The following is a 24,296-nucleotide window of genomic DNA, read 5'->3' on the forward strand; positions in this document are numbered from 1 at the left end:
ATGGAGTCTTACCATAGATAACACTATGAGTCAGTGCTATGACCTTAACATGTATTCTGGCTTGCACCTGCAGTTATTTCAGCATCTGGGTGATATCCTCATTTTTAGAAACTTTTGCATACAGCAAAGGCACCACTTGTTCCACAATTATTAGCGCCACACAGAAAATGGCAATGTTGTCAACCAATAACTATTGCAAAACTGGATTTATTTACTGTTTCATCAAGGTGCAATTGAAATACATGTGTCAGTGCTCCATAAAGTGCAGCGAAGAACAACCATACACTGCCCAATATTTCACTCGTATACCTGAGTTTTCTGAAGGTTACATGCCCATCATACAATACCTGTTGAATATCCTCATGGCTTAATGTAATTCAGTTGCCTCAACTTAATTCTTAAAGATCTTAATGCAAAGTTATCATAGAACACACTTTTGTGACCTATACTTAGCTGCTTCATGTGATTAAAAATGTATACCATATCAGTGTGAATAATATTAACAATGTTGGCATGGAAATGGAAAAAGTTACTTTATGTAAAGACTATATGCACATGTAAATTCAGATAATTAGCTCAATTCATCCCAAACACTCATTCTGGAGCTAATAGACAAAATGAAGCCAAATTACTTGCTATTAAAAAATACTCACATGAAGCAGTCAACAAATAGCTATGGTTTTCTTGCCAACAAGTGCTGGTCGAACTTGAGAAAAATCTGATTGACAGTAAAATCTATCATCAACATAAAAAAATAATTTCAACAGTATTTACAAATTGTTAATCAAAAACAGAATATAGTGTCTTGTTTTGAGACATTAACCTACTTAATAATTTTAGAAGAAGTAATGTGACTCTTTGTCTAATTTTAATCCATTAGGTTGTAGGGTCAATAACCATATGATTATTTTCGACTCAAGTTGCCTAAGGTTTTACATTTTGAATAAAGACTGTGACAGGCAAGAACCCTGTGGTATACCACTGCGACAAAGACAGCTCATTAGGAAAAACAAGAATCATTCATCCAGCGTTTCAGACACCTGAACATTTCTCTAATTCTCAAAAGTGGAAAGGGCGGTTGAGGTGACTAGGGAGTAGTTTGTGTCAGAAAGCATTGCCCTTGCATTCTGGTTATAACAAGAGCAATGAACTCTTATGTCTCTCACCCCCACTGATAATGGTCACATACACAAAACTTGAAGGCCAATAGTAGGAACAGGGAAACATCAGTGGAATAAGAGAGAAAATAGACAGTGGACACCACCAATCTTATTCATCACTTATTCTGGGCACTGATGTACGCAGATCAAAGTGTTTATCTAAAAGCAAAACTAACCTGCAATAAAACTCTTGCATCTAACAGTAGCATGACATGAAACCTGGTATTGCTGAAACTAAACTGTAATAAGACATGAGAATATTCTTGTATGTTCATCAACACTTCTCCCCGTTAGTAAGGTGACTACCTCAAACTTTGTAACTATGTGCTTCGCTGCTGAAGATGAGCTTATTTTCTAATTGATTTGTTCGGCCACTGGAAAAATAATAAACAAGCATTAATATTCTGTGGTTCCCCAACTTTTTATTTCTTATTTCTGATGGATACTTCTAACCTCAAATTCCTCACCTTTAGAATATGCCCAGGTGCCAGACTGGATCCAGAAGAATTTTGACATAGCCCCTTTGCACCCAGAGGTGGCATCATGCGGCTTCAAGTTGACTCCACACCAACCCCACCCCACTCTGTCCGGAAAGTGATGGCGGGAGCCACAGATAAGCGCTACCCAAGTGCGCTGATGTCAGTCTTTCCTTCCTATGCCTTCGTACTCAGATTTAGAACAGGCTCCTAATTGTTTGTGTAAGCTGATGAGCTCTTTCTCTTCAAATTTCTTTCCAGTGTGCAAGGGAACATGTCACCCCCTAAAACTACAGGGTTTAAGCCTTGTAGGGACTGTCTTAAACTAATGTCTGTGACTGATGTCCATAAGATATGTCCCCAGTGTTTGGAGGAGTGTGCCCTGATGCCCCAGTAGGTGATCCAGAAAAGCAAAAGGTAGTAAGTTGTGTTAAGGCCACTTCCATTTGAAGTGAAATACAGGGATCCCTTGGAGCTCTCTGGACCAGTCCTGTGACAGGTTGTTGTTGCGGCCCAAGTCTCTGTGTAATCAAAATCCAAAAAGAAGCTCAAAATGTCTAAGCGAAGTCGTTCCATTTGAGAAGTGGTGAGGAGGTCAAGGTGCCCCCCTGTCTCCTTCTCAGTCCCTACCCAAGAGCCGATCCTGCAGCTGATTCTGATGCATTCCAAGTTACTGGGTCTGTTGGCAACACCACAAAAGAAGGAAGCCATGCTCCACCTCTTTGACACCCTACCGGCTCCCTCTGGGGCTCCTTTGAGCCCCATGGATCCACGGAAACCTCAGGTTTAGTTACTCCTGGAGAGTCCACGCTTGTCACAAACTGTGCCTCTTGAACTTGATTCAGGTTCAGCTTCATCTCTGGAAGCATTACATTTCAAACTAGATCCTTCAATCAGATTCTTTTGATTTTATGTCTAATGAGGATTGGTTTTCAGCAGATTTGACTGCTATTTACATTTTTCATAAAAAGTGCAGCATTTAGTTTTTTGAATGGGGTATCCCTGTTTTAGGGATATTCCTGGGGCCTCGATGTGACTCCTTCAAACACCAACAGTTGACTAGTGTCTGGGGAGGGTGGGGATGGGGGTGAGGCAGTGGGGAAATGTATCTTTACCTAACTGCAATAACATAGAGTTGAAGGCTGTTGGAAAAGGAGTGATAATTCACAACACTGATTGAACAATTCCAATGTCTATTGAGCATCCTCAATGAGCATCCTCAATGATAATGATAATCCCACATTCCCTAAACCTGAATTTGTTAATAGGATGAAAGTCTGATACAAATAGTGCATCACAGATTATTTTGCTAATTGTGCTTCTGTATGTCAAATGAACGGGAATGTCACACAAACACAGATTTCAATTAAGGAAAGGAAATTTGAAATGTTGTCTGAATGTTACTTTGAGCTTATAGAACATGCCCATTCAGTGACTTTACAAATTCTTAGTGGCAACCTCTTTCCTGTAGCTTCAAAGGACAAGGCATTGTTAAAATATCAGCCAGAATCCAGATCTGTCCATATAGAGATTAAATGGAGGCCAAATGGTAGTACAGCACAAAAATAATCTACTTTTTACGTGTGTGAAAACAAGACGGGGAAATGCATGGGATATATTCTTATCCAAATATATTTTGAAACACTTCCAAGGATAATGAGTTCACATCAAAATTAGCTAATTGAAAGCAGTCTCCACTGTGTATTGTTGAATACATATTTCAGCTCAATTGAGTAAATCTTTGTTTTTTTTGTTTTAGGGTCCAGCGGGACAAAGGGGTCCACCCGGGATGCAGGGTCCAAAGGGACGAAGAGTAAGTATGCTTATGATATGAAATAATTTAAGAAAGGAAGTACATTGCCTGAATCTAATTACCTGTGGACCTTTGCAAGTATTTCTAAGTCCTTCACTTTTTATCAGCAATCTAGTTCTTAAAGCCAGTTATTGATTCCTGATTCTTTGACCCTTTACTCAGTAGTTGGGAAAAATATTCTTGTACCTAGGAAAGTGAAAAGACGAACTGGGATATTCTCCTACAGATACTTAGGCAGAGGAAGCAAGTTGATTGGAGACTTATGCTTATGTAATGCATAAAAAGAAGTTTTTTTGCCAAACATAACTCTTCCATTCAGTCTTTCACAATGAAAAAATTGGAGAAGCATTTATGGAAGAAGGACATCAACTGTACAGTAAGTACTCATGCCTACGATCAAAAGTTCAATAGTGTCATAGCATAGTTTTAAGGAATTCAAACTCATCCACTGTTTTATAGCTAATAGACACTCTTAAAACTGGCTGTGGGTAGCGAAGGCAACACCAGCCATACTGACCAGGATCTGGATGTTGTCAGTATAGATAAAAAAAAGATACAACCATAATAGATATTTGAGGGAAGGAGCATGTATGTTGAAAAAGTGGGCTAGAAAAGGACACCCGAGAGACTGCCTGCACACGATAGGAATGGAAGAATGCTTACCAGGAAAGAGCACTTCCTCTTAGTACAGCCTCTACCAAAACTACAAGAAGTTTCCGGAGCAAGATAGTGTCAGATGAGGCAAAGAGGTCGAACTAGGTCAAAGCAGAGTAGACAGTGGAAAAATGAGTGGATGACCGAAGGCTGTTGAAGCTGTAGCATGAAGTGCAGATCTCGCATTGCCGGTTGCCGCTGGTGGTCAATGTAGCATGAATAGTCGGGTTCACCAGAGCTTTCCATTGGTGGTCCACTTGGGTGGCAAGACGTTGGTGCAAGCAGGCCTATACGTGGCCATGAAGAGCCTAAAACTTCAGGATTTCTCCTTCTTGAGTCAGAGGAGCGCACTCCCTGGGAGGCATCTCTTGGGGATCAGGGACTCACTCTTGCAGAGTCCAGCAGGGCTCAGGCAGTGCCACTTACTGGTCCAATCATCAGGCCAGCCGGGCAGATGCAGAGAGTCCTGTGCAGCTTGTTCTGTTCCTGTAGTCCAGAACAGCTGACCCTTGGAGTCACTTCAGCCTGGGATGAAGGGTATTGTCCAGTCTTTATTCTCAGCAAGCAGGGCAGGCCTCAGGCAGCAGGGCATCCCTCTTCTGTAGTATCCACAGGTCCAGGTGTGTACTGAATAGAGGGTCTGAGGATTCCTTTTATATATCTGGTGCCAATTTTGAAGTAGGAGAAGCTTCTGTAGTGTCCTCCTGCAGAGGTGTATGGAATTTCCTGCCTCCCTGCCCTTGCCCCATTATGTATGGGAGCACAAAAGGCAAGTATGAAGCCCTTTGTGTGTGAGCTGGGCCAGTACCTTTGAAGTACAAATGTGGTAGGTGACAACATCGGCCCCCTCATTAAGCCATGACTTCAATCCTGCAAACACCCAGACACTCTATTGTGATGCCGTCGGGGAGGAATACACAAAAGCCAACTGCCAACTACATCTAGTCATGTGACCCAGGAATAGACTGCAGACACCAAATGTTTAGGACAAGAGCTTGTCAACCTTCTAAAAGTGACAATTTATGAATTGTGACTTAAAATCTAACTTTTCCATTAAAGAGGGTGTTTAAATTACAATTCCTCAGACACCAAACATGAGATTCCTATCTTCTTCCACACAAAAGTTATCACATATTGAATGTAATAGGGTAACCCAATGTTATCCTTTGAGAGAGGTAGGCCTTGCAGCAGTGAAAATTGAATTTAGGAGTTTTTCATTACCAGGAGATCTAAAAGTATATGTGCCATTTTTTAAACGCAATGCATCCTGCCCTATATACTGTTTAGGGCCTACCCTAAGGTTGACCTATGTATTAAAAAGGCCTGGCCAAAGGTTTATATTTTTAGGTCGAAAATACAGTTTAAAAGTGCACACACAGGCCCTAGGTACCTGTAGTACCACTTTACTAGGGACCTACAAGTAAATCAAATCCGGCAATTGGGTGTAAGCTAATTTCACTGTGTTCAAAGGAGATGGCCCAGGCACTTTAGCGTTGCTTAACAGTGGTAACGTGCGAAGAGTCCTAAAAGCCAACAAAAATGTGTTCCTTAAACAGGAGGGTTAAGGCAAAGGGTTTGAGGATCGCCCTGCAGAGAAGGCTAAATCCAAGAACAAGTCAATAGTATTTATGAGAGTTTGACAGAGCCAGACAGCGCTAAAGGCTGAGGGAAGGATGTAATGCGAAAGCTGTCCCTGAAAATAAAATAATAGCAATGTCAACTTCAGAAAGGTGAAGTTGTTAGCCTGTCAGTGAGGTGAGGTGCACAAAATCTTTTAGCCAGGTTTCAGTAGTAAAAACAATGTCTACGGATGGACCAGGTGTTAGGGAAGGTACAACCTAAGAGCGAAGAGCAGAGGAGCGAAGAGCAGAGGGCTCAAGGAGGAGTAAAGTTGGCAAATTGGAATGCAAGGAGTTGAAATAGAAACATATTACGTTATTATAGTAGAAGGGCATAAGGCCAGTAGTTGGTTGCAAGAGGATGTGATTGTCCAGGCAAAGTGACCTGGGCCAAGAGTTTGCAACCTACGCCGTGGCAACATACTTATTGGCTTGACAATGGCAAGCAAAAGGTATGGTCATGCTGTATAATATAGATTGAAGGCATTGGATTGGGATGAGGATCGGGAGGACATTGTTGCCCAGGAAAGCTTACATCCAAAAATCCAGATAAAAATAAAAGAAACTATCTGGTGGAAAGAAACCCAACCAACTTCTTTTTGGGAAAGCAGTTTCTTTCAGCTACTGAGAAAAAATAATACATTCAATTCTTGGTGAAAAAGGAAGAAGACAAAAACAAGCATTGGTAAAGCCAATAGGTCTCTGCAATCTGAAAGCTATAGGCGTTGTCAATGTTAATGCATTTGTGTATGACGCTATAATTAGTGGCAGATTACAAAATAACACAGTCAAGTCACAGAAATATGGGGGGAACAATTTTCTTGCTGTTTCACACCAATTCTGGGTAGGAATAGGATCCAGAGTCAATAATGCACGTTCATTGCACTGAATAGTGTTTTAAGTTTTTTTTAGGTTTCACACTGTTGACAGCATTTATGATATTTTGAGAACGCACAAGATAGGGAAGGTTTTACTAAACTGCTTCTGGTTTTGTTAATAATGATTGGAGAGCTGTTGACAAACAGTAAGCTAATGAAGCCCTATTTAAGTATGAAATAATTATCCCAGTTCAATTTTGTAGTTTATTCTAGATGAAAATTCTTATTTTAAGACAAACTTTAATCTTTAAATGGGTGCAGTACAGACATGAAGTGCTGAGGAGAAAATCTGTCATTTGAAATTGAAATGATTCCTTGAACTACTGGACATATAGATCTGTGGCTGTGACAAAAGAGAGAAACATGGTTACGAAATTAATGATAAACTATTGAGAGGAAAATAAAACTACATAAAAAATATAGCAGTAAAACACTCCAAGTAGAAACATTTGAAGACAATATCAACTTGTATCTGGAAGCTGCTCTCGGTTGCAGTCATTTTGGGAACAACGGACTTCGGCTGTGTGGACAGTTACTGGCCTCAGACTACCAGTTCTTAAACAGCGGTAAAAGTACATTAAAAAAAGTATGGGAACTGTGATGCTGCATTCAATGGAGTTTCTGTCAGTGAGTTTGGGGGTGGGGTCAAAGATGAGGCTAAAAATACAAAATATTCTGTACGTTTTTTGGGTGCTTCACCATGATGTGGGTTCATATAAAATAATGCGCAGCTTAAATGAAAAATAAATGTTAAAAAATTGTTTCTTTGGGAAATGCACTATAGTACATTATAAAACCTCAATTACTTAATACCCCTTAGAAGTCTGTGTGTAACCAGAGAACCACAGAATTAAATCTTGGTGAAATGGAGAATAGTGACTTGTGTATTTTTAGTGCTACGAGGTCATAGCCTGTAAGAGAAAGCACTGTGAACATGTAACACATTATTTTAAACTTGCATTACTCACAGTATAAATTAGACTGCTACAAAATGCGCCTAATTATTTAAGGTAAAATGCTGCTTCCAAAATATAGATTTTAGTAATACACAGACTGTACATAATTCAATATTTTACATAACTGTCCCTTCACTGCCTCAGGGGCAGTAAGCACTATATATACATTTATTAAAAGCACGCACTTCACAGCTCAGTTGTTAACTCTTTGCACTACCATTCAAAAAGAAAAAATCTTTGTCATCACAAAGCTTCAAGTGGTTTGATCAATTAAACCCAGTACCGGCTCCCAAGCATCCCTTAAGTTTGCATATTACCTTTTTACATTTGCAGATTAACTCTTTGCACACATTTTCAATTCTTTCAGGCAAGCAGGCATCCAGGAAGAAAGGGTTATTTAGCTGAATGCCAGGCTTTGGTTTCAAAGCACAGGAGACTCCCTGAATGACACATTATCTGAAGCATTGAACGATCGAAATTAACTGCTCCAGGACGGTTGTCTTTTTATAAAAGAAAAGAGACGGATTTTCATAAATCAAAAAAGTCCCAATGAATAAATATTTATTAGGAAGCATTGCCTCGCAATTTTCACAGAATGTTTGACAAAGAAAGCGCAGGTTAGCTTGTTTCTCATTCTGGGTCAAAAATCATTACTGCATTATACATCGTGGCCTTGGTTCTAGGGCAAACAGCCTGCCTCTCCCTGGTCCACCAGCAGAGATAGCGTATCAGCAGCATCTCATCAACACAGATGCCCTCAGCTCTGCACATTCTGCTGCATATAAAAAATAAGCACTCCATGCTGTACAAAAAGCATAACCATGTGCATGGCAGCAAATGCAAAGAAGCATCTATGTGTGAGAGAGATAGGGAAGCTGCCTGGAGAGAACAACGACAGGAGGTGGGTGGGGGATGGAGGAGAGGTAAACAACGAAGGAAGAGGAGAAGGGGTTCAAACAACGACAGGAGGCATCATGTCACTTAGTTGGAGAGGAAGAAAAGGTGCTGTTTGCTATGAGGACAGAGAGCCTTGGTGGGCCAAGGGGCTTATTTGTATGCAAGTTGACTTCTCTCTGAGCAGTCGCTAAGTTTGTGCTTTTGAAAGCAACCGTAAAACAACAAACTCACACCACTTAATATTTAATCGAATTGATGGACCAGTATCATGTGCATATCTCAGCTGTGAGTGAACAGTTTATGCAGTAAACATGGCGGGATTAGCCACCTTGCCAAGTCCCCATTCTGGGTTTTGGTACTCACCATGCACCTCTGTACAAATAAATAGAAGCAACACTTGAAGAACAGGGGTCAGGTGCAGTTAAAATAACGATACCAATGCCTCAAATCAAAAGAAAATAAAGTTGGTGATCCGCTATTAAAGAATAATCAAGTTTGCTTTTTAAGTTAGCAATTCTAAACTTATGCTCTCTAATGTGCAGAAACTGAAATTGCCCAGAAGTATGTAACCCAGGAAAAAAGCACTACACAAAAACATTGACAAGTTTAGTTGAGAAGGGAGGTGGGAGGAGATTTCCGTGCTGCTCGAAGAAAGTAAACTAAGCAGCCATGTACCACAAGTGCCAATGACACTAACAATTAAGTAATCACTTTGAATTCAGAGAAAGAAAAGGTGCTCTCAGAACACAGTGTCTGACATTTGATCTTAGTCTTTGCAATGCACTGCAAATGTGACGAGATAAGAACCTGATTAACAGGCCTGTTTAATGGAGTTCAGAGGCAGTGAAAACACGGCTGGTCATGTGAAGTGCTCTTCAACAAAGAAAAAAAGGTTCCTAAAATAGGAGCAGGGGATGGATAGGAGTAATTGTTCCCTGCTCTCTGGAAGGGCTAAACTAGGGAAGAGGCATGACATGAACAAATGGGGAGAACAAATAGCAGACCGATTATGGAGTCAGAAAATGGGAAGCCTATGGGTGGGCTGCAGCCTATGAAGTGTATACAGCATGTCTCTTCAAGACGGCGCATGCACTGTCTAGAGCCGAGATGTAAAAAAGATTAGAGCTAAACCTGTGGCTGACTGAATGACCACATTTGCTGAAGGACATAGGCCAGTGCCGTTGTGGGACAGCAGACTCCCTTGTCATCAGATGCATACAGCGCATTTCTGGTGAAAGGCAAGTGTAGACATCCTTATTGCAGTCAACCACAGTAAAGTGAGCGGACACACAAGGTTAGACATACTTGAGGCATGTGCTTCCTCTACACAGTGAAAGCATAGGACTGTAGTCAGGGGGTGGGCAACAGTCATTAAATTTCTTTGTCCGGGTCCGCTCTGCTAGGCTTGGTGGTCCAAGGTAGAAAATTAAACAATGACCTTGAGGCATAGGCAAAAAACTCTATACGCACAAGGGCCACTGTCTTTTTTGTTTCTAAGAAACAAACTCCAGTTTTTGAGTTTGTTTTAAAAAACAAAAAGTTTGCCTCTTGTGCCTAAATAATATGGCTTTAGAGATCCCCATCAGCCAGGCGGGAATCTCATATATTGTAGGCAGTCCTCTGCCACGGGAGAGGAAGCCAGAGCCTCCTCTTACCTGGTGGGCTTGTGTTAGTAATGGGATTCCTGGTTTACAGAGGTATGAAACCAGGCCAGACAAGAACCACCACTCTAGTCAGGGTAAGCCAGATACACACTAAAAGATAACCGGTGCTCACCCTCTGGTAGCTTGGCACAGAGCAGTCAGTCTTTTCTAAAGAGGCAATATGTAAAGTATTTGTGCAACACGCTCACACAGTAACACAATGAATACACCACAAAATGACTCCACACAAGTTTAGAAAAATAGATTATTATATTCTCAACAAAACAAGACCCTAACACTAAAAATCTAATATGTGGAAGTTGACTTAGAAGCAAGTAGTGCTAAACAGGTTACTTTAGGTCACGCTAGACCAGGGTAAAGTCAAAGTTCGGGCCAACTGCGAAGGATCTCCAGCCGACTACAGGACCCATGCAGGCCCCGGTGAACAAAGTACCTTTCCTGGTTGCAAACAACAAGCTGTGTCGATCTTCTGCCACACAGTTGAGCAAAAGACACACAATTGATGGACGGAATGCAGAACAAATCAAAACATTCACCCCCAGTCAAGAGATCTGGGTTAAATCCCTCATTCTTTTGCTCACCATGCCACCCCAGTTTAGACCTGGCTATATGCAAATCAGTCCTGACCCTGTGCCTCATGAGAACAGTCCAGCCCGAACTGCCAAGCCAGGTCCTCCCTGGACCGGAAACAAGCATCCTAGGACCGGTTTCGGGGTTTCACCCCTCTTCAGCCAGGATAGCTTGATTCCAGTGGCACGGTGAGCCCAGGACCCATGTCTGGGCATACCTGGCGCACTTAGGGCAAGAAAGCAAAAGACACACAATTGATGGACGGAATGCAGAACAAATCAAAACATTCACCCCCAGTGAAGAGATCTGGGTTAAATCCATCTTTCTTTTGCTCACCATGCCACCCCGGTTTAGACTTGGCCATATGCAAATCAGTCTTGACCCTGTGCCTCATGGGAACACTCCAGCCCGAACTGCCAAGCCAGGTCCTCCCTGGACCGGAAACAAGCATCCTAGGACCGGTGTTGGGGTTTCACCCCTCTTCAGCCAGGATAGCTTGATTCCAGTGGCACAGTGAGGGGATGCGTTAATCTCACCAAACTGCAGCGGCGGCGATACACTGTCCAATGCATCAATATCTGGAGGCAAAGTGCAGATTTCAATGCAATGCGTCGATTTTACTCCGACAACTGGGTCGATGCGCCGGTTCTGTTACAGGCCGGAGATGCGTCAAAATTCATTCTGCTAGTGTCTGGGCCACTTCCAGTAAGCTAGGACCAGGGTACATCCTTTTATATCCCTGAGTCTCAAGCAACAGGAGGCAAGCAAACAACACTTTTGAGATCACTTGGAGTGAAGACAGAGTCCAGCTTTTCTTCAGCAGAATCGGAGAGTAGCAGGCAGCAGGGCAACAAACAGAAAAGCAGGCCTTCGAGATCAGCAGTCCAGTTGAGTCCACCATTGCAGTCCTTCTGGCAGAGCTTAGTAACAAGTCCAGTAGTGTCTGATTTGATGGGGTCGGACATCCAGCACTTATACCCAAAAATGCCTTTGATGTGGGGGTGATATCAAAGCAGCTCGCTGAAGTGCACAAGTATCCCTTTCAACCCAGTCCTGTCTTCCAGACTATCTGTGGGGGGTAATCAGTCCTGGACAGTGCCTATACAGGTGAAGTGCTAGCCCCTCTCTTTTATCCTGCCCAGGCAGTGCCATCAGAATGTAGATGTACACTCAGACACACCTATGCTTTCTGTGTTGTGGCTATCTAGAGGGAATGCACTAAGTGTAGCTGTCACTCATGTATTGGAGACAGACTGCAAAGCACATAGAGTTATAAGCACAGAGAAATGTCCTATTTCTAAAAGTGGCATTTTTAAAATAGTAATACTAAATCCAACTTAACCAGTAAGGAGGATTTGTCATTACCATTCCAAACATATGAAACATGAAAAGGCTACTCTTCTCTGATCAGGAATTTCAGCTTAAAAGTGCGTTAAGGATTTCCCACTGCTAACCTATGAGAGGAGTAGGCTTTACAATAGTGAAAAACGGAATAGGCTGTTTGTCACTACCAGGACATGCAAAACATCCCAGTACATATCCCATCTTTTATTTACACAGCAACCCGCCCTTAGGGCTACCTAGGACCCACCTTAGGGGGGACTTATGTGTAAATAAAAAGGGAGTTTCCAGCATTGAAAGTAGTTTGTAAATGCCAAGTCGAAGTGGCAGTAAACTGCACACACAGGCCCTGCAGTGGAAGGCCTGAGACAGCTTTTAAAGGCTACTTCTGTGGGTGACACAATCAGTACTGCAGGCCTACTAGTAGCATTTAATTTACAGGACCTGTGTATATGGGATACCATTTGACAAAAGACTTACACATAAGCCAAACATGGCAAACATGTGTAAACCAATGATACCATGTTTAGTGGAGAGAGCACATGCACATTAGAACTGGTCAGCAATGGTAAAGTGTCCAGAGTCCTAACGCCAACAAAAAGATTCAGCAAAACGTGGAGGCAAAAAGCAAAAAGATTTGGGGAAAACCACCCTTATGCTGAAAGGTCTAACAGCTCGCTATTAAAGTAGTCAATACTAGGCCTATGGTCTTAGGCATCACCTGCAAGCTAAAATGATGTTTTCCACCAATAAAAATAGGTTAGAGAGAGTCAAAGTTTTTTAATACATTGACTAAATATACGAATATCCTACAATGGCAAGTAAAAACAATGGTGGATCTCTTACTTCAAGGAGAAGTCTGTAATTGACCTCTAGCAGTTTTATTCTAAATGTGATGTCCAGCTGATTTGTCCTATCACAGGGGTGTTTCTTCTGTTACACACAGAGATGATGTTTGGGGATATGCTGCATCTAATTTAGTCTATTTAGGAGTGTTTGGCAATGCTCCTGGAATGTTGATCATTTCAGAATCCATCACCAAACTTTATTCAGCAATTGTGAAATAGAATTTCAGGGAGTGGAAATTGCCAACAATCATGAAGTCCGCCTCTATATAAGCTCAAGATTGGGGACATAGTTGGCATATAAACTTTATGAGGATTGTGAATTATCCGCTATATAGGCAGTGGTGATGTAAAAGGTTCAAACTGGTTTTTTTTAAACTACTATGTTACTGGTAATTTGACTTTAGCAGTTGCTGACTGTCAACACTTGTGTATGAATATTTTGCAGTAGCACAGTTAATTGTGACACCTTGGAAGAAGGGGAGATGGCATACATGTGGTCAGTGGCGGCTGGTAGGGAACGGGGTAGCGGGCAGGGGGGTTTGAAAAATATTTTTGTAAAACACTTACCTCTTCCGCCGTCTTTCCTCGTCGTCTCTCCCCTTCTCTCCCTGACTCTGAGTCCGGAAGCAGCAGGAAGCACACAGGCCCTAAGCCAATAACAACGCTGCAATGCAGTGTTGTGACTGGTCTGAGCGCCATGGTTCCGCGCTCAGATAGGGACAGAGAGCTCGTGCATGTTCTCAACCCAGGCTGTGTATTACAGCCCAATGGGGAACATGCAAGTTGCGCATGACTGTTTGGCCGGCCAAATCGTAGTGCACTTAAGTGCATGGACCACTCCTCCTCCCTGTGCCACCAGCCCTGCCTCGCCCTAACCCAGACCCGCAGCAACAAAAAATAAAATGATAATAACGTTGTTAATATCATTTTATTTTTCCCTTTTCCACTGCTCGGAGAGTAGTGGGGCGATGCTCCTCCACCTTAGAGAAGGAGCCACCCCTGCAGGTGGTTCAAGATCTTAAGTCCCTGTATTAACAATGAGTAGCTTATTTGTGTGGTTACTTTGTCTACAGCTAACTCCTACTGATGTTCAATTTCAGCACTTTGGATTTTGTTTGTTTTTGTTGATTTATATGTGTATTTTGTGAACACCGAAATTAATAACCCCAACGAAGCCGCCAACAACTTCACAAGCTGGATCTCCGACTGCGCCAACCTCCTGGCCCCCCTGAAGACTCAAGCCAACACCAACAACCACAAGAAAAACTCCTGGTTCACCCCCGACCTCAAGGACTCCAAGAAAGAATGCCGCGCCCGCGAGAAGAAGTGGCGCCTCAACCAGACCGAGGAGAACATGTCAGCTCTCAAGGACGCCACCCGCCAACACCACCAACACCTCCGCGCCGCACGAAAAACAGCCTACCGGAACAGACTTGACAACAACGCCCACAACAGCAAGGAACTATTTGGCATCGTCAAAGAGCTCTCCAACCCGGACTCAGAAAACAACCCCATCCCTCCCTCACAAGACCTCTGCGACTCCCTCGCAACCTTCTTCCACCACAAGATCACCGATATATACAACAGCTTCACGACCACCAACGCGAACCCCCCCCCCCGGAACCCGCCACCGACATCACCACCATCCTCACCTGGAGCCCAACCACCACCGAGGAGACCACCCGCGTCATGAACTCGATCCACTCCGGATCCCCATCGGACCCCTGCCCGCACCACATCTACAACAAGGCCGACAACATCATCGCACCGCACCTCCGAGACGTCATCAACGCCTCCCTCACCACCGCCACCTTCCCGGAGAGCTGGAAACACGCAGAGCTCAACGCCCTCTTGAAGAAACCCACAGCAGACCCCACCGAACTCAAAAACTTCCGTCCCATCTCTCTCCTACCGTTCCCCGCCAAAGTGATTGAGAAAATCGTCAACGCTCAACTCACCAGCGCCCTGGACACCAACGACTCCCTCGACCCCACACAGTTCGGTTTCAGGGCCAACCACAGCACCGAAACCGCCCTCATCGCAGCCACGGACGACATCAGAGCCCTGACTGACAAGGGAGAAACCGTGGCCCTCATACTCCTGGACCTCTCTGCAGCCTTCAACACGGTCTGCCACCGCACCCTGATACGCCGCCTCAGCAACGCCGGCATCAGAGGCAAGGCCCTGAAATGGATTGTCTCCTTCCTCTCCGGAAGGACTCAGAGAGTCCGCCTGCCCCCCTTCAGATCCACAGCCACGGAGATCATCTGCGGCGTACCTCAAGGATCCTCCCTCAGCCCCACTCTCTTCAACGTCTACATGACCCCCCTGGCGAACATCGCACGCAAACACGGACTCGACCTCATATCCTACGCCGACGACACCCAGCTCATCTTATCCCTCACCGACAACCCCACCTCAGCAAGGACCAGACTACATGACGGCATGAAAGAAGTAGCGAACTGGATGACAGACAGCCGGCTGAAACTGAACAGAGATAAGACGGAGGTCCTCATCCTCGGCCCTACTCCCACCGCATGGGACGACTCCTGGTGGCCCCTCGCCCTAGGCAGCACTCCCCAACCCACCGACCACGCACGCAACCTCGGCTTCATCCTGGACTCATCCCTCTCCATGACCAGACAGGTTAACTCGGTGACCTCGGCATGCTTCAACACCCTCCGCATGCTCCGCAAAATCTTCCGCTGGATCCCCACCGACACCAGGAAGACCGTCACCCACGCCCTCGTCACCAGCCGCTTGGACTACGGGAACACTCTGTACGCCGGCATCACCACCAAGCTGCAGAGGAAACTTCAGCGGATCCAGAACGCTGCCGCACGACTCATCCTGGACATACCCCGCCACCACCACATCTCCGGACACCTGAAGAGACTCCATTGGCTCCCAGTAAACAAGAGGATCACCTTCAGACTCCTCACCCACGCACACAAAGCCCTTCACAACCTCGGACCCAAACTCATCAACAACCGCGTCTCCTTCTACACTCCTCCGCGCACTCTACGCTCTACCGGACAGGCCCTGGCAGCCGTACCCCGCATCCGCAAAGCCACCGCCGGAGGAAGATCCTTCTTTTCCTGGCAGCGAAGACCTGGAACTCTCTGCCCAGCCACTTTCGCACCATACCTGATCACCTCTCCTTCAGAAGACAGCTCAAGACCTGGCTCTTCGAGCACTGACCCCCCCCCCCCCCCCCCCGCGCCTTGAGACCCTTTATGGGTGAGTAGCGCGCTTTATAAATGCGAATGATTGATTGATTGAATAAAGTAAACCAAATGTATATATCATAAAATATCATTTTTTAGCATAATCACCCTCTTGACCATTCATCTGAAGTGGGCTCATTGAGTGGAAATGTGTGGCTCCCAACCAACTTACTTTTCCTCGAGCAGTGAATGGGAGCCAAGCACTCACTACACTCCTACTTTTGGGGCAGTATGCTCTTTCAAACCAAATACACAGTCTATCCAATATCAGTATCATAGATTTAAATCAATTAGGAAATGCTATATCATAATTGGTTGCCCCGTGATAATCACCATTCATTAGTACAAAGAAGATATGTTAGTTAGAACCCTCTTTTTGTGTTCTAGTGCGGCCTTTAGTTTATGGATACTTCCTGTACTTTATATGTTTTTTAACAGATTACTACTATGTTTAAATGTTTTAAACACAAGTCACATTTAAGACACCCATGCATTGGGGATGTTTAGTTGGGATGTAATTTTATGCTGGTATAGGACATATATTCAATAGATGTGAGTAGTGGTTCCTAGGGTTATGCCTAAACAGCTTTTAAAGTGATATGTGTAATTGAATACCCAGCACCATCAGTGTGAACAATGTGGGTACATGTGGTGATGTAGTAGTACTTGTAGTCGCACTCGGAAGATTTCTTCTTATGAGCAATAATTAAAGATATTATACGTTTCAATCCAAGATTTTTCAAAACATTTAAGAATACTGAGGTGTTGGAGCTTTCCCAGCTCTTTGTTCTGCTGCTGAATCTTTGACTGCCCATTCAAGAGAGGGGTTTCAAATATAAAGTACTTTTTGTTCTTTGAGGGGTATTTACTATCCATATTTTTTTATATTACGCCCGTGTGATGGAGTTCAACCACACATTCTGACATGGAGCTTAGTTTTAAAAGTGGGTCTTAGACAGGGTTATACTGGAGAAAGTGTACTGTGTTAGTCTAGGTAAAGCCACAACGGTATAATTCCTTGATCTGATTAGAGTTATTAGAGTTGTTTCAGGTATTTGACGCCACCCCCTTATTTTGAACGGGGCATAAAGCTGGTCTATTGTAAAACCGCAAAGTATCCACTTCCTTTTGTTTGGAGGAGTAGGCTACTAGCTGGCTAGGATTTCTATGGATCTCATGTCTTAGTCAATTAAATTGATTGCAACAATACTCTGCTTCTATGGTTAATTCCTAACTAAACATTGTGTGAATAAGTCCTTTCTTGTCATGTGAATGCATTTACCAGTTATTTTTTTAATTGAGTTGAGTGTTTGACAAATAGCTCATTTAGGATATCAGTGCCTGGGGTTTCTTTTGTCTAGCAACACACATTGTATTTTGTTTCCCTGTGTGGGATAATACTGGTGGGATCACTGTTGTGTCAGCAGAATGTGAAATGCTTTCTTTATATAGTGCTACTCATCGCATGTTTCCTCTTTTCCCAAATGGAGGATTCCTAAGCTGTGAGCTTGATGGAACGTGTTTAATGAAGCAATGCAATGCTTTTTGTACCTGAGCCAGCGTCCCCATGTCATATGCTCTTCCGCGTCTCTCTGACATCTGTGTTGTGTTTTGTTAAGTCCTCCAAACCCACATCTGAATGTGAAGCATAATTCGGACGTTGTGAATCGGTAAGATGAAGTTCTCATGAGAACCAGGGTTGCAAGCAATTACATTTTCTCCTGCTTTTTTTTACTTCATAAGAAATATTATCCTTGCATTTTGAAAAAAAGTGATTTCTAGTATATGAATTGCATCAGTAACTAAATTGTCCTGTCCACGTAAGAATCGGAAGGGCAAAAGGTGAGCATTCAACAAAATGCATATGTACCGCACTGGTTTAAATCTAGTATGTCCTCGGAATGTGAAGAGCTTGATCAATTTTCAAAGACACATCTCTAAAACGTGTATTATCTAATAAATCTATGATAACCTATGCCTTTGTGGTGTGCAAACTAAATAATAATGTGTTGGGCAACGGCCATGACTGAATTTTCGATCTTAAAGATTTCTTTAGCATTTTACCATCATGCACTCTATTTTTAATAATTAAACATACAGCAGTTCACTTGACAAGGTTAGCATTATGATGGTCTCAGTAATTCTATTATCCAGTCTTGTATTCTTAAGTACACTGCAAAAGTGATATAAATAATTGACTTCTTAAGGTTGGATCAGTTGTATTAAATAAATCCAGGCAATTAAATATTCTCATTGAGTCGAATGACCCCCGTGATTTCTGAATTTGGCATGATACTTTATTACTCACCAACTTAGTGCCTGAAACTTTAGTTCTCTACTTTAGCTGTAAATCAAGGAGGTGATATTGCTGTACATATGAAAACCACTTTGAAAGCTACCTAAATGGGTTTTAGTTTGCAGGACTCCTGGAAATCTCTTCTTTTCCATCATGTTCTTGGAATCTGTTGTTGGTCTATGATCCCTGATAAGCCACTTCTGCTGCAGCAGACATAATTAGTGCCCATCTATTGCGGACTGAACTGAATGTCACATAGTGTCTTTTAACAAGAGTGTTCAATATTCATTTCCACAAACTACCTTGCCTGCACATATGCTTTCAACATTTAGGTTTATCACATGCAACATCTATCCTGTGCACAATAAAAGCCATGCACTGGACGTGATATGCTCAATCACTTTGCTTTGCTCCACTGAATCCACCCAAGACCTTTCTCATGCATAACTGGTGTCTGTAATTGGTGATCATTTTGGCATTCCTTTTAAATATCTCTCCAAGAAGGGGGACTAGAGGGCTGTTTAAAGAGGTCCAGCAACGGTGCCCTATCAGGTCAATAGTATCAAAAGTGGGTGCTGTTCCTCTATTCGTGGAGCCTGAGCAGTAGGCGTGCACCATCCATCAAAGGACGATGGTGGTAAAGGAGGGGAACACAGGGGATCCCGCTTTTGCGGAACTAGGGTCCTCACACACCCAGCAAGCTAGGTGTCATGCTTCATCATCTGGACCTGCTCCTCGTTGGGTCGGCGCTGCAATACACAACGGGCACCCGCGAAGGGGCTCTTTGTCGGAGGTCCTTTATGCAAACACACTATGGCGAGTTATTGTCCTCCACTCAGTGGTTGGTTAGTCAGAGTGGTTGAAGATTTCAGAACATGACAAGCTGGAAGATGATTCCCCAAATCAGGTCTGAATTAAATATTAGACCTACATCATTTACTTTCTTTGGCTGAAGTTGTCCCCGGTTGGTAGGCCATGTGAAATGCGCTCTCTCAGACACAGCATCACATAGTACCTATTCATCTGTTGAAGAAGTCCCTGTTAGGTGGTACCTGTCAGATCCTACAGCAGTGACCTCTCACATGAGATTTTGTCATATATGATGGCCTCTGGAATCTTGTTGCCTTCACCTCAGTGGAGCCTCACTATAGTATTGTCTGACTTAATTTGCTCGCAAACAGGCGTTTCTGAAGGCTGAATCAGGAGAGTACAGTAGGGCACTGGATCAGCTGAGTTTCTGCGAAAGGTTCCTGTTTTTAACACAAAAAGGCATCAGTCAGCTCTTCAGGAACGTCCAAGGAAGTTGGAATGTCTGCTGGCTGAATTCATGGTTCTTCGCATAATGAGTTGTCAGATTTATTTTTCTGTGGAGATTTTCCCTTCAGAGTTATTGTCACCTAGATTTTCTGCGCACATATATTGTTCTGCTTTAGGAGGCACTGACACAAGACAACTACCTCAACACACACCAGGGCATCACAAACTCCAGGTTCAGGATCATCATTATCATTCTGCCCCCAAATAACAAAGAAATAAACTGAAGTTATTTAGTGTAAATTCCAGTTAGCATCACCCCCTTTCTGTTTCTGAAACAGCACTGAAAGGAGTGAGGTCTATACCATATTATTTTAGAAGTTCTGCAATAGGTGAGCTGCTTCTGTTGTACACTCTTCACATCTGCTTGAGGGCTTTTGGACATTACCAGGAGCCAGGCATTGTTAGCTGTTGGCTCCAGAAGTTAGACTTGATCCACGCTCCAGTATTGCTGCATAAATAGCTGCAATGTAACCGAGAAATGGCCAAAATTAAAACCCATACTCTCATGGAAACTCTTTTAATCTTGTTAATGGAATTTGGCAAGTTCTTCTTATAAATAAGAATATTCAAAATGGCGCTCATTGAGAGAACTCAGCAAATGAGCTCTAGCTTCTGAATGATTTAGCATTACACCCACTTGTTTACTCAATCAGACACTCCAAAATCATTACCAGTCTCAGGGTGGAGAGCGAAATGAACAAAATCCAAGAGGGACTCCACATTATTCTACTAGATTCGTGGTGGGGACATTTGGATACACTTCAGTGGCTCTTGGGAAATGCAGTTCTTTCTCCTGCATCTTCAGTCAAGTGAAAAGTCATTCACACTTATGTGAGTGTCAATATCTCTCCATTCACATCATTAGGGCATGTCTTCAATAAACACAATAAACAGTTGGCAGGTCCTTGGCAAGTGAATGGAATTCTGTTGATGGAGGTCAGTAGGGACACTGGTTCTCAGCTAAATAGTAGATTCCTCCTCTTTATGTAGGTAAGAGTGTTTTTTTTATGTAGAGTACCCAGATCCCAGACAGACGTATACATCCTGGGACTAGATATGTGAAGGGCTATAGGTTAATTTTATTGCCGAACCATTACTTATCTTGGTCAGCAATGTGAAATTGAGATTAAAACTTCTACTATTCAATGTAAAAATCTCACTGCAACATTATGTCACCTATTGGAAATATAGTTATACTTGCTATGTCGACTTAGGACCTGTGATGTTCATGAACCACCATTGTCTTCCGCTGAGATAAAGATCCTATGCGTTTTTCTTTGACACAACAACAAATACAACTTTGTGTGAGTCTATCAGGACCACACCTGAGCTGATGCCCAAAATGGGAAATCTAAGGAAAAAATAAGTTGGAGGTACAGATGAACTATAGTGTGATATTTGAACTGATCCAAGTGTTTATCATCCTTAAGTGCTGGATGTGCCATGAAAGAGTAAATAAGCAATTATAGGTTTCATTTGCAACATTTGGATAATGCAGCTCCAAAGAACTCTGCCTTACACAATAGGAGCTATCGGATCACTATAGGTAAATAACTTTGCATAGAAATCTAAGGCTTATCCCCGGACTTTGCCCTCAGAATGAAGTCCGCTACGATGTTATCTGAAGACACAGTCACCTTTAATGCTGTGACCACTATGGTTGGCCTATTGGGAGTACTAGTATGCTATTTGCAAAGTGTTACATGTACACTAGTTGGAAAGCAGCCTTTTCTTCTGAGTCACAAGGGGAAACACCTTGTTAAAATGGTGGCTAATGTGCATGAAATCTACCTGCGATGATTAGGAAGTGTACATCAATACACACAATAGTTTTACCAGTTTTCCTGGTTTTTGGAGCAGAAATAATTCTACTCAAAAGTGGTGAATAACTGAACGACATTATACGCCCTTTTATCAGAAGCTGTTCTTTCTTGTTCTAAAATTAGCTCAGAGTCTCCTCAACATGCAGTTTTTCTAGGCAAGATGCATCATCCAAAAAGGCCATTGCGGTGATCACCTTAACAAATCTGCAAGACAAATGCCCCAGCTGCAGTGACCCTAGGCCCACTATTAGATTGAAACAAAGAAGTGCAAGAAAGAAAAAAACTAGGCTACTGGACTTCTCCATCTGTGCACCCAGGATCTGGACCGATCTAGAATGATCAGGAGTGCCTTTACGCATCTTCATTTAGGAAATAGCTGAATGCAGGGGTGAGGTGTGGTGCAACAGCCAGAGCAGCTGACTCCTGAGCGCAGAGCTCGCGGTTCGATCGCCGGTGGCAGTTCAGCTCACCATCATGTCACTCCGGGCAATAGCTCACTTAATCTCCCCGACAGCCCCCTGTGCCTGGAAACCCTTAGGGGTGATAAGTCACTCTTTACAGATCTAGAATTATAGACGTACCTCTTTAAAGAACAATGCATCAGAACACATGAAATAGTTCCCTCCCCTATTATAACTTTGCACCCCACCTAGATTCCCTCTAAATTTATTTTTTCCTTTGACCCTCTAGAGCTATACTGTTTTCATCTCTGTTCGTTCTATACAAATTCCACAGGCATACTTTTGAAATCTTCTCCAAAGTATCAATCTACTTAGTAAGAGTCTGTCACACAAATGTATTATTTCCCCGAATTATGTCAAGTCTTACTGCACATCTGCATAGAGCCAAGATGGTTTTTCTTAGTCCGCACACAAAGTCAAGTTGCGGAAATAGTAGGCGTCCAACAATGCCGCCTGATTGCCTGTTTCCTACCTCAAACAGTCACGAAGCAAGGGGGGGTGGTCTGCCCCTGGCGGCACCAGTTTTGGGGGTGGCGGATTTCCCTCCGCTCTTACCTGCGGCCGTCACGGGGCTGCAAACACAGGGACCGCCACAGGTGGCAAAGGGTCTAGCTATACCACTGACCTCACACAAATTCTACAGAAGGGGATGGGGTAGTCAAGAGATGCTCTGAGAATGCAAAACCCGTTCCTCCCTCCAGAGCTCAGATTGATTAACAACATTGAGGAAGGGGCGTACTTACTGCCTACTCAGTTGGCTTTGTGGTTTCTTGAAAAGACGGAAACCAAGTGAGGCTGGGCAGGGCTGGTCCCTACATAAGGTAATGTATGGTAGTGCCTTACTGCACCACTGGCACAAGGTTGCATGCAGTGGGGAGGACCACGGGAAGTGCCGGAGATGTCCCCATTCTGAATCAGACAGTTAACCATCACTTTTGCCTGTCCTCAGACAGAATGAGATGGTCCATTATCTCTGCCACATGCTCGACTTTTCTTAATTCACTATGGGCATGGTGAGGTCTTGGCATCCATAACATGTCTCTGCGTATGTTGGCGGGATTGTACGTGGCACGAGGGTTAATGGCTGTGTTTACTCTTCTTATTGGCTTTATGGAAGCCTGTGTCTTTGTTAACAAGATGCAGGTATAGAAGAAAATGCATGATTTAATAACCTGCCACCCATGGAGATAATGCACATACCATGTTGTAGCAGGGGTGCAAAATTCACAGTGTTTGTTACCCTCTTGTCACTGAATTACGATGTACGTGCAGTGAACGGCTGCGTGGATTCATTTCTGCACAATTATACGCATAATAGCTATAAAAAAAAAAGAACTATTAAAAAAGAATATCTAATGGACAGGTGGCAAAGTTTCTGTCTGTCCAACTCGCCACACCCTTCGGATTACGATGTTGGTTAGGAGGTCTGTGGTCCACACTGCTCTGAAACCAGGCTGCCTTGGGTCAAAAATGAATGCCATTTGGGTATTAATTATGACTAAATATGAACCCAGAGCAGATTTTGGAAGCAAGGCGTGCTAGACAGGGCTCATGCATGCCTTCATGCAGTCTTCGTAATCCACGGCGACGGCTTGAAATGCTCAATTACTTTTACAGATACCGTCTCCTCATTTCCCCCTTTCCTGCTAATGTTGTCATTATCTTTCTATGTTCGGCGAGAAGTGGCATGTGACCGTGAAGCGGTGGCCTTAGTGCCCAGCTGCAAACTGTTTGTGTTCCGCAAACAAGCCTGGCTGGGGCCTGTTTGCCGCCAGTAATTGAAATACAGATTTGTTTGCGTTCAGAATTCCTTTGGGAGAAGTAAAAGCGAAATGCTAATTGAAGGCAGAGTTTGCGCCACCATCATTTGACCTTTCATGCGTCACCGATGTGCACTAGAGCTTACAGTAATGCAGGGGTCATTTCTGCCCGCAAAAAGGCTATTTTAATAAGATAATTGTTAGGAGTTGTACTCGGAGGGACACGCTGTTACCCCCCAAGCACTGCACAGATAGATACTCTGGGTTCTGGGCTCTCGTTTAGTGCATTGAGCTGCATTTGTGTTTGTGGGAAAGATACAACACCGGTCGATTGACATCCGGGGCCAAGGTCTCTCAGCGAGGTTATGGCTCACAGCTTTGATCTGCAGGCGACGACTCCGGATCCTGCAAAAGCCAAGTCACCCTTCCGTTCTTCCGAGGTTGGTTAATTGATAACCATTAAGCTGGGTTTTAGTAGCACCTGTTGTGTGAGGTTCAATTTCTAAGTTCTAGACAAGGGTGGTATAGTTAAAAAG

The 24,296-nt window shown here is 43.4% G+C and overlaps 1 protein-coding gene across 1 annotated transcript in view; it reads left to right on the plus strand.

Annotated features, from left to right (window-relative positions):
- Positions 1-24,296, plus strand: part of COL24A1 (collagen type XXIV alpha 1 chain) — an 826,732-nt gene that overhangs the window by 589,538 nt on the left and 212,898 nt on the right. The window contains exon 28 of the mRNA XM_085602067.1: positions 3,396-3,449. Within this exon, the coding sequence (XP_085458193.1) occupies positions 3,396-3,449 (54 nt within the window). The remainder of the gene's footprint in view (positions 1-3,395; positions 3,450-24,296) is intronic.

Source organism: Triturus cristatus, chromosome 4_2, assembly GCF_964204655.1.
Source record: "Triturus cristatus chromosome 4_2, aTriCri1.1, whole genome shotgun sequence".
NCBI lineage: Eukaryota > Metazoa > Chordata > Amphibia > Caudata > Salamandridae > Triturus > Triturus cristatus.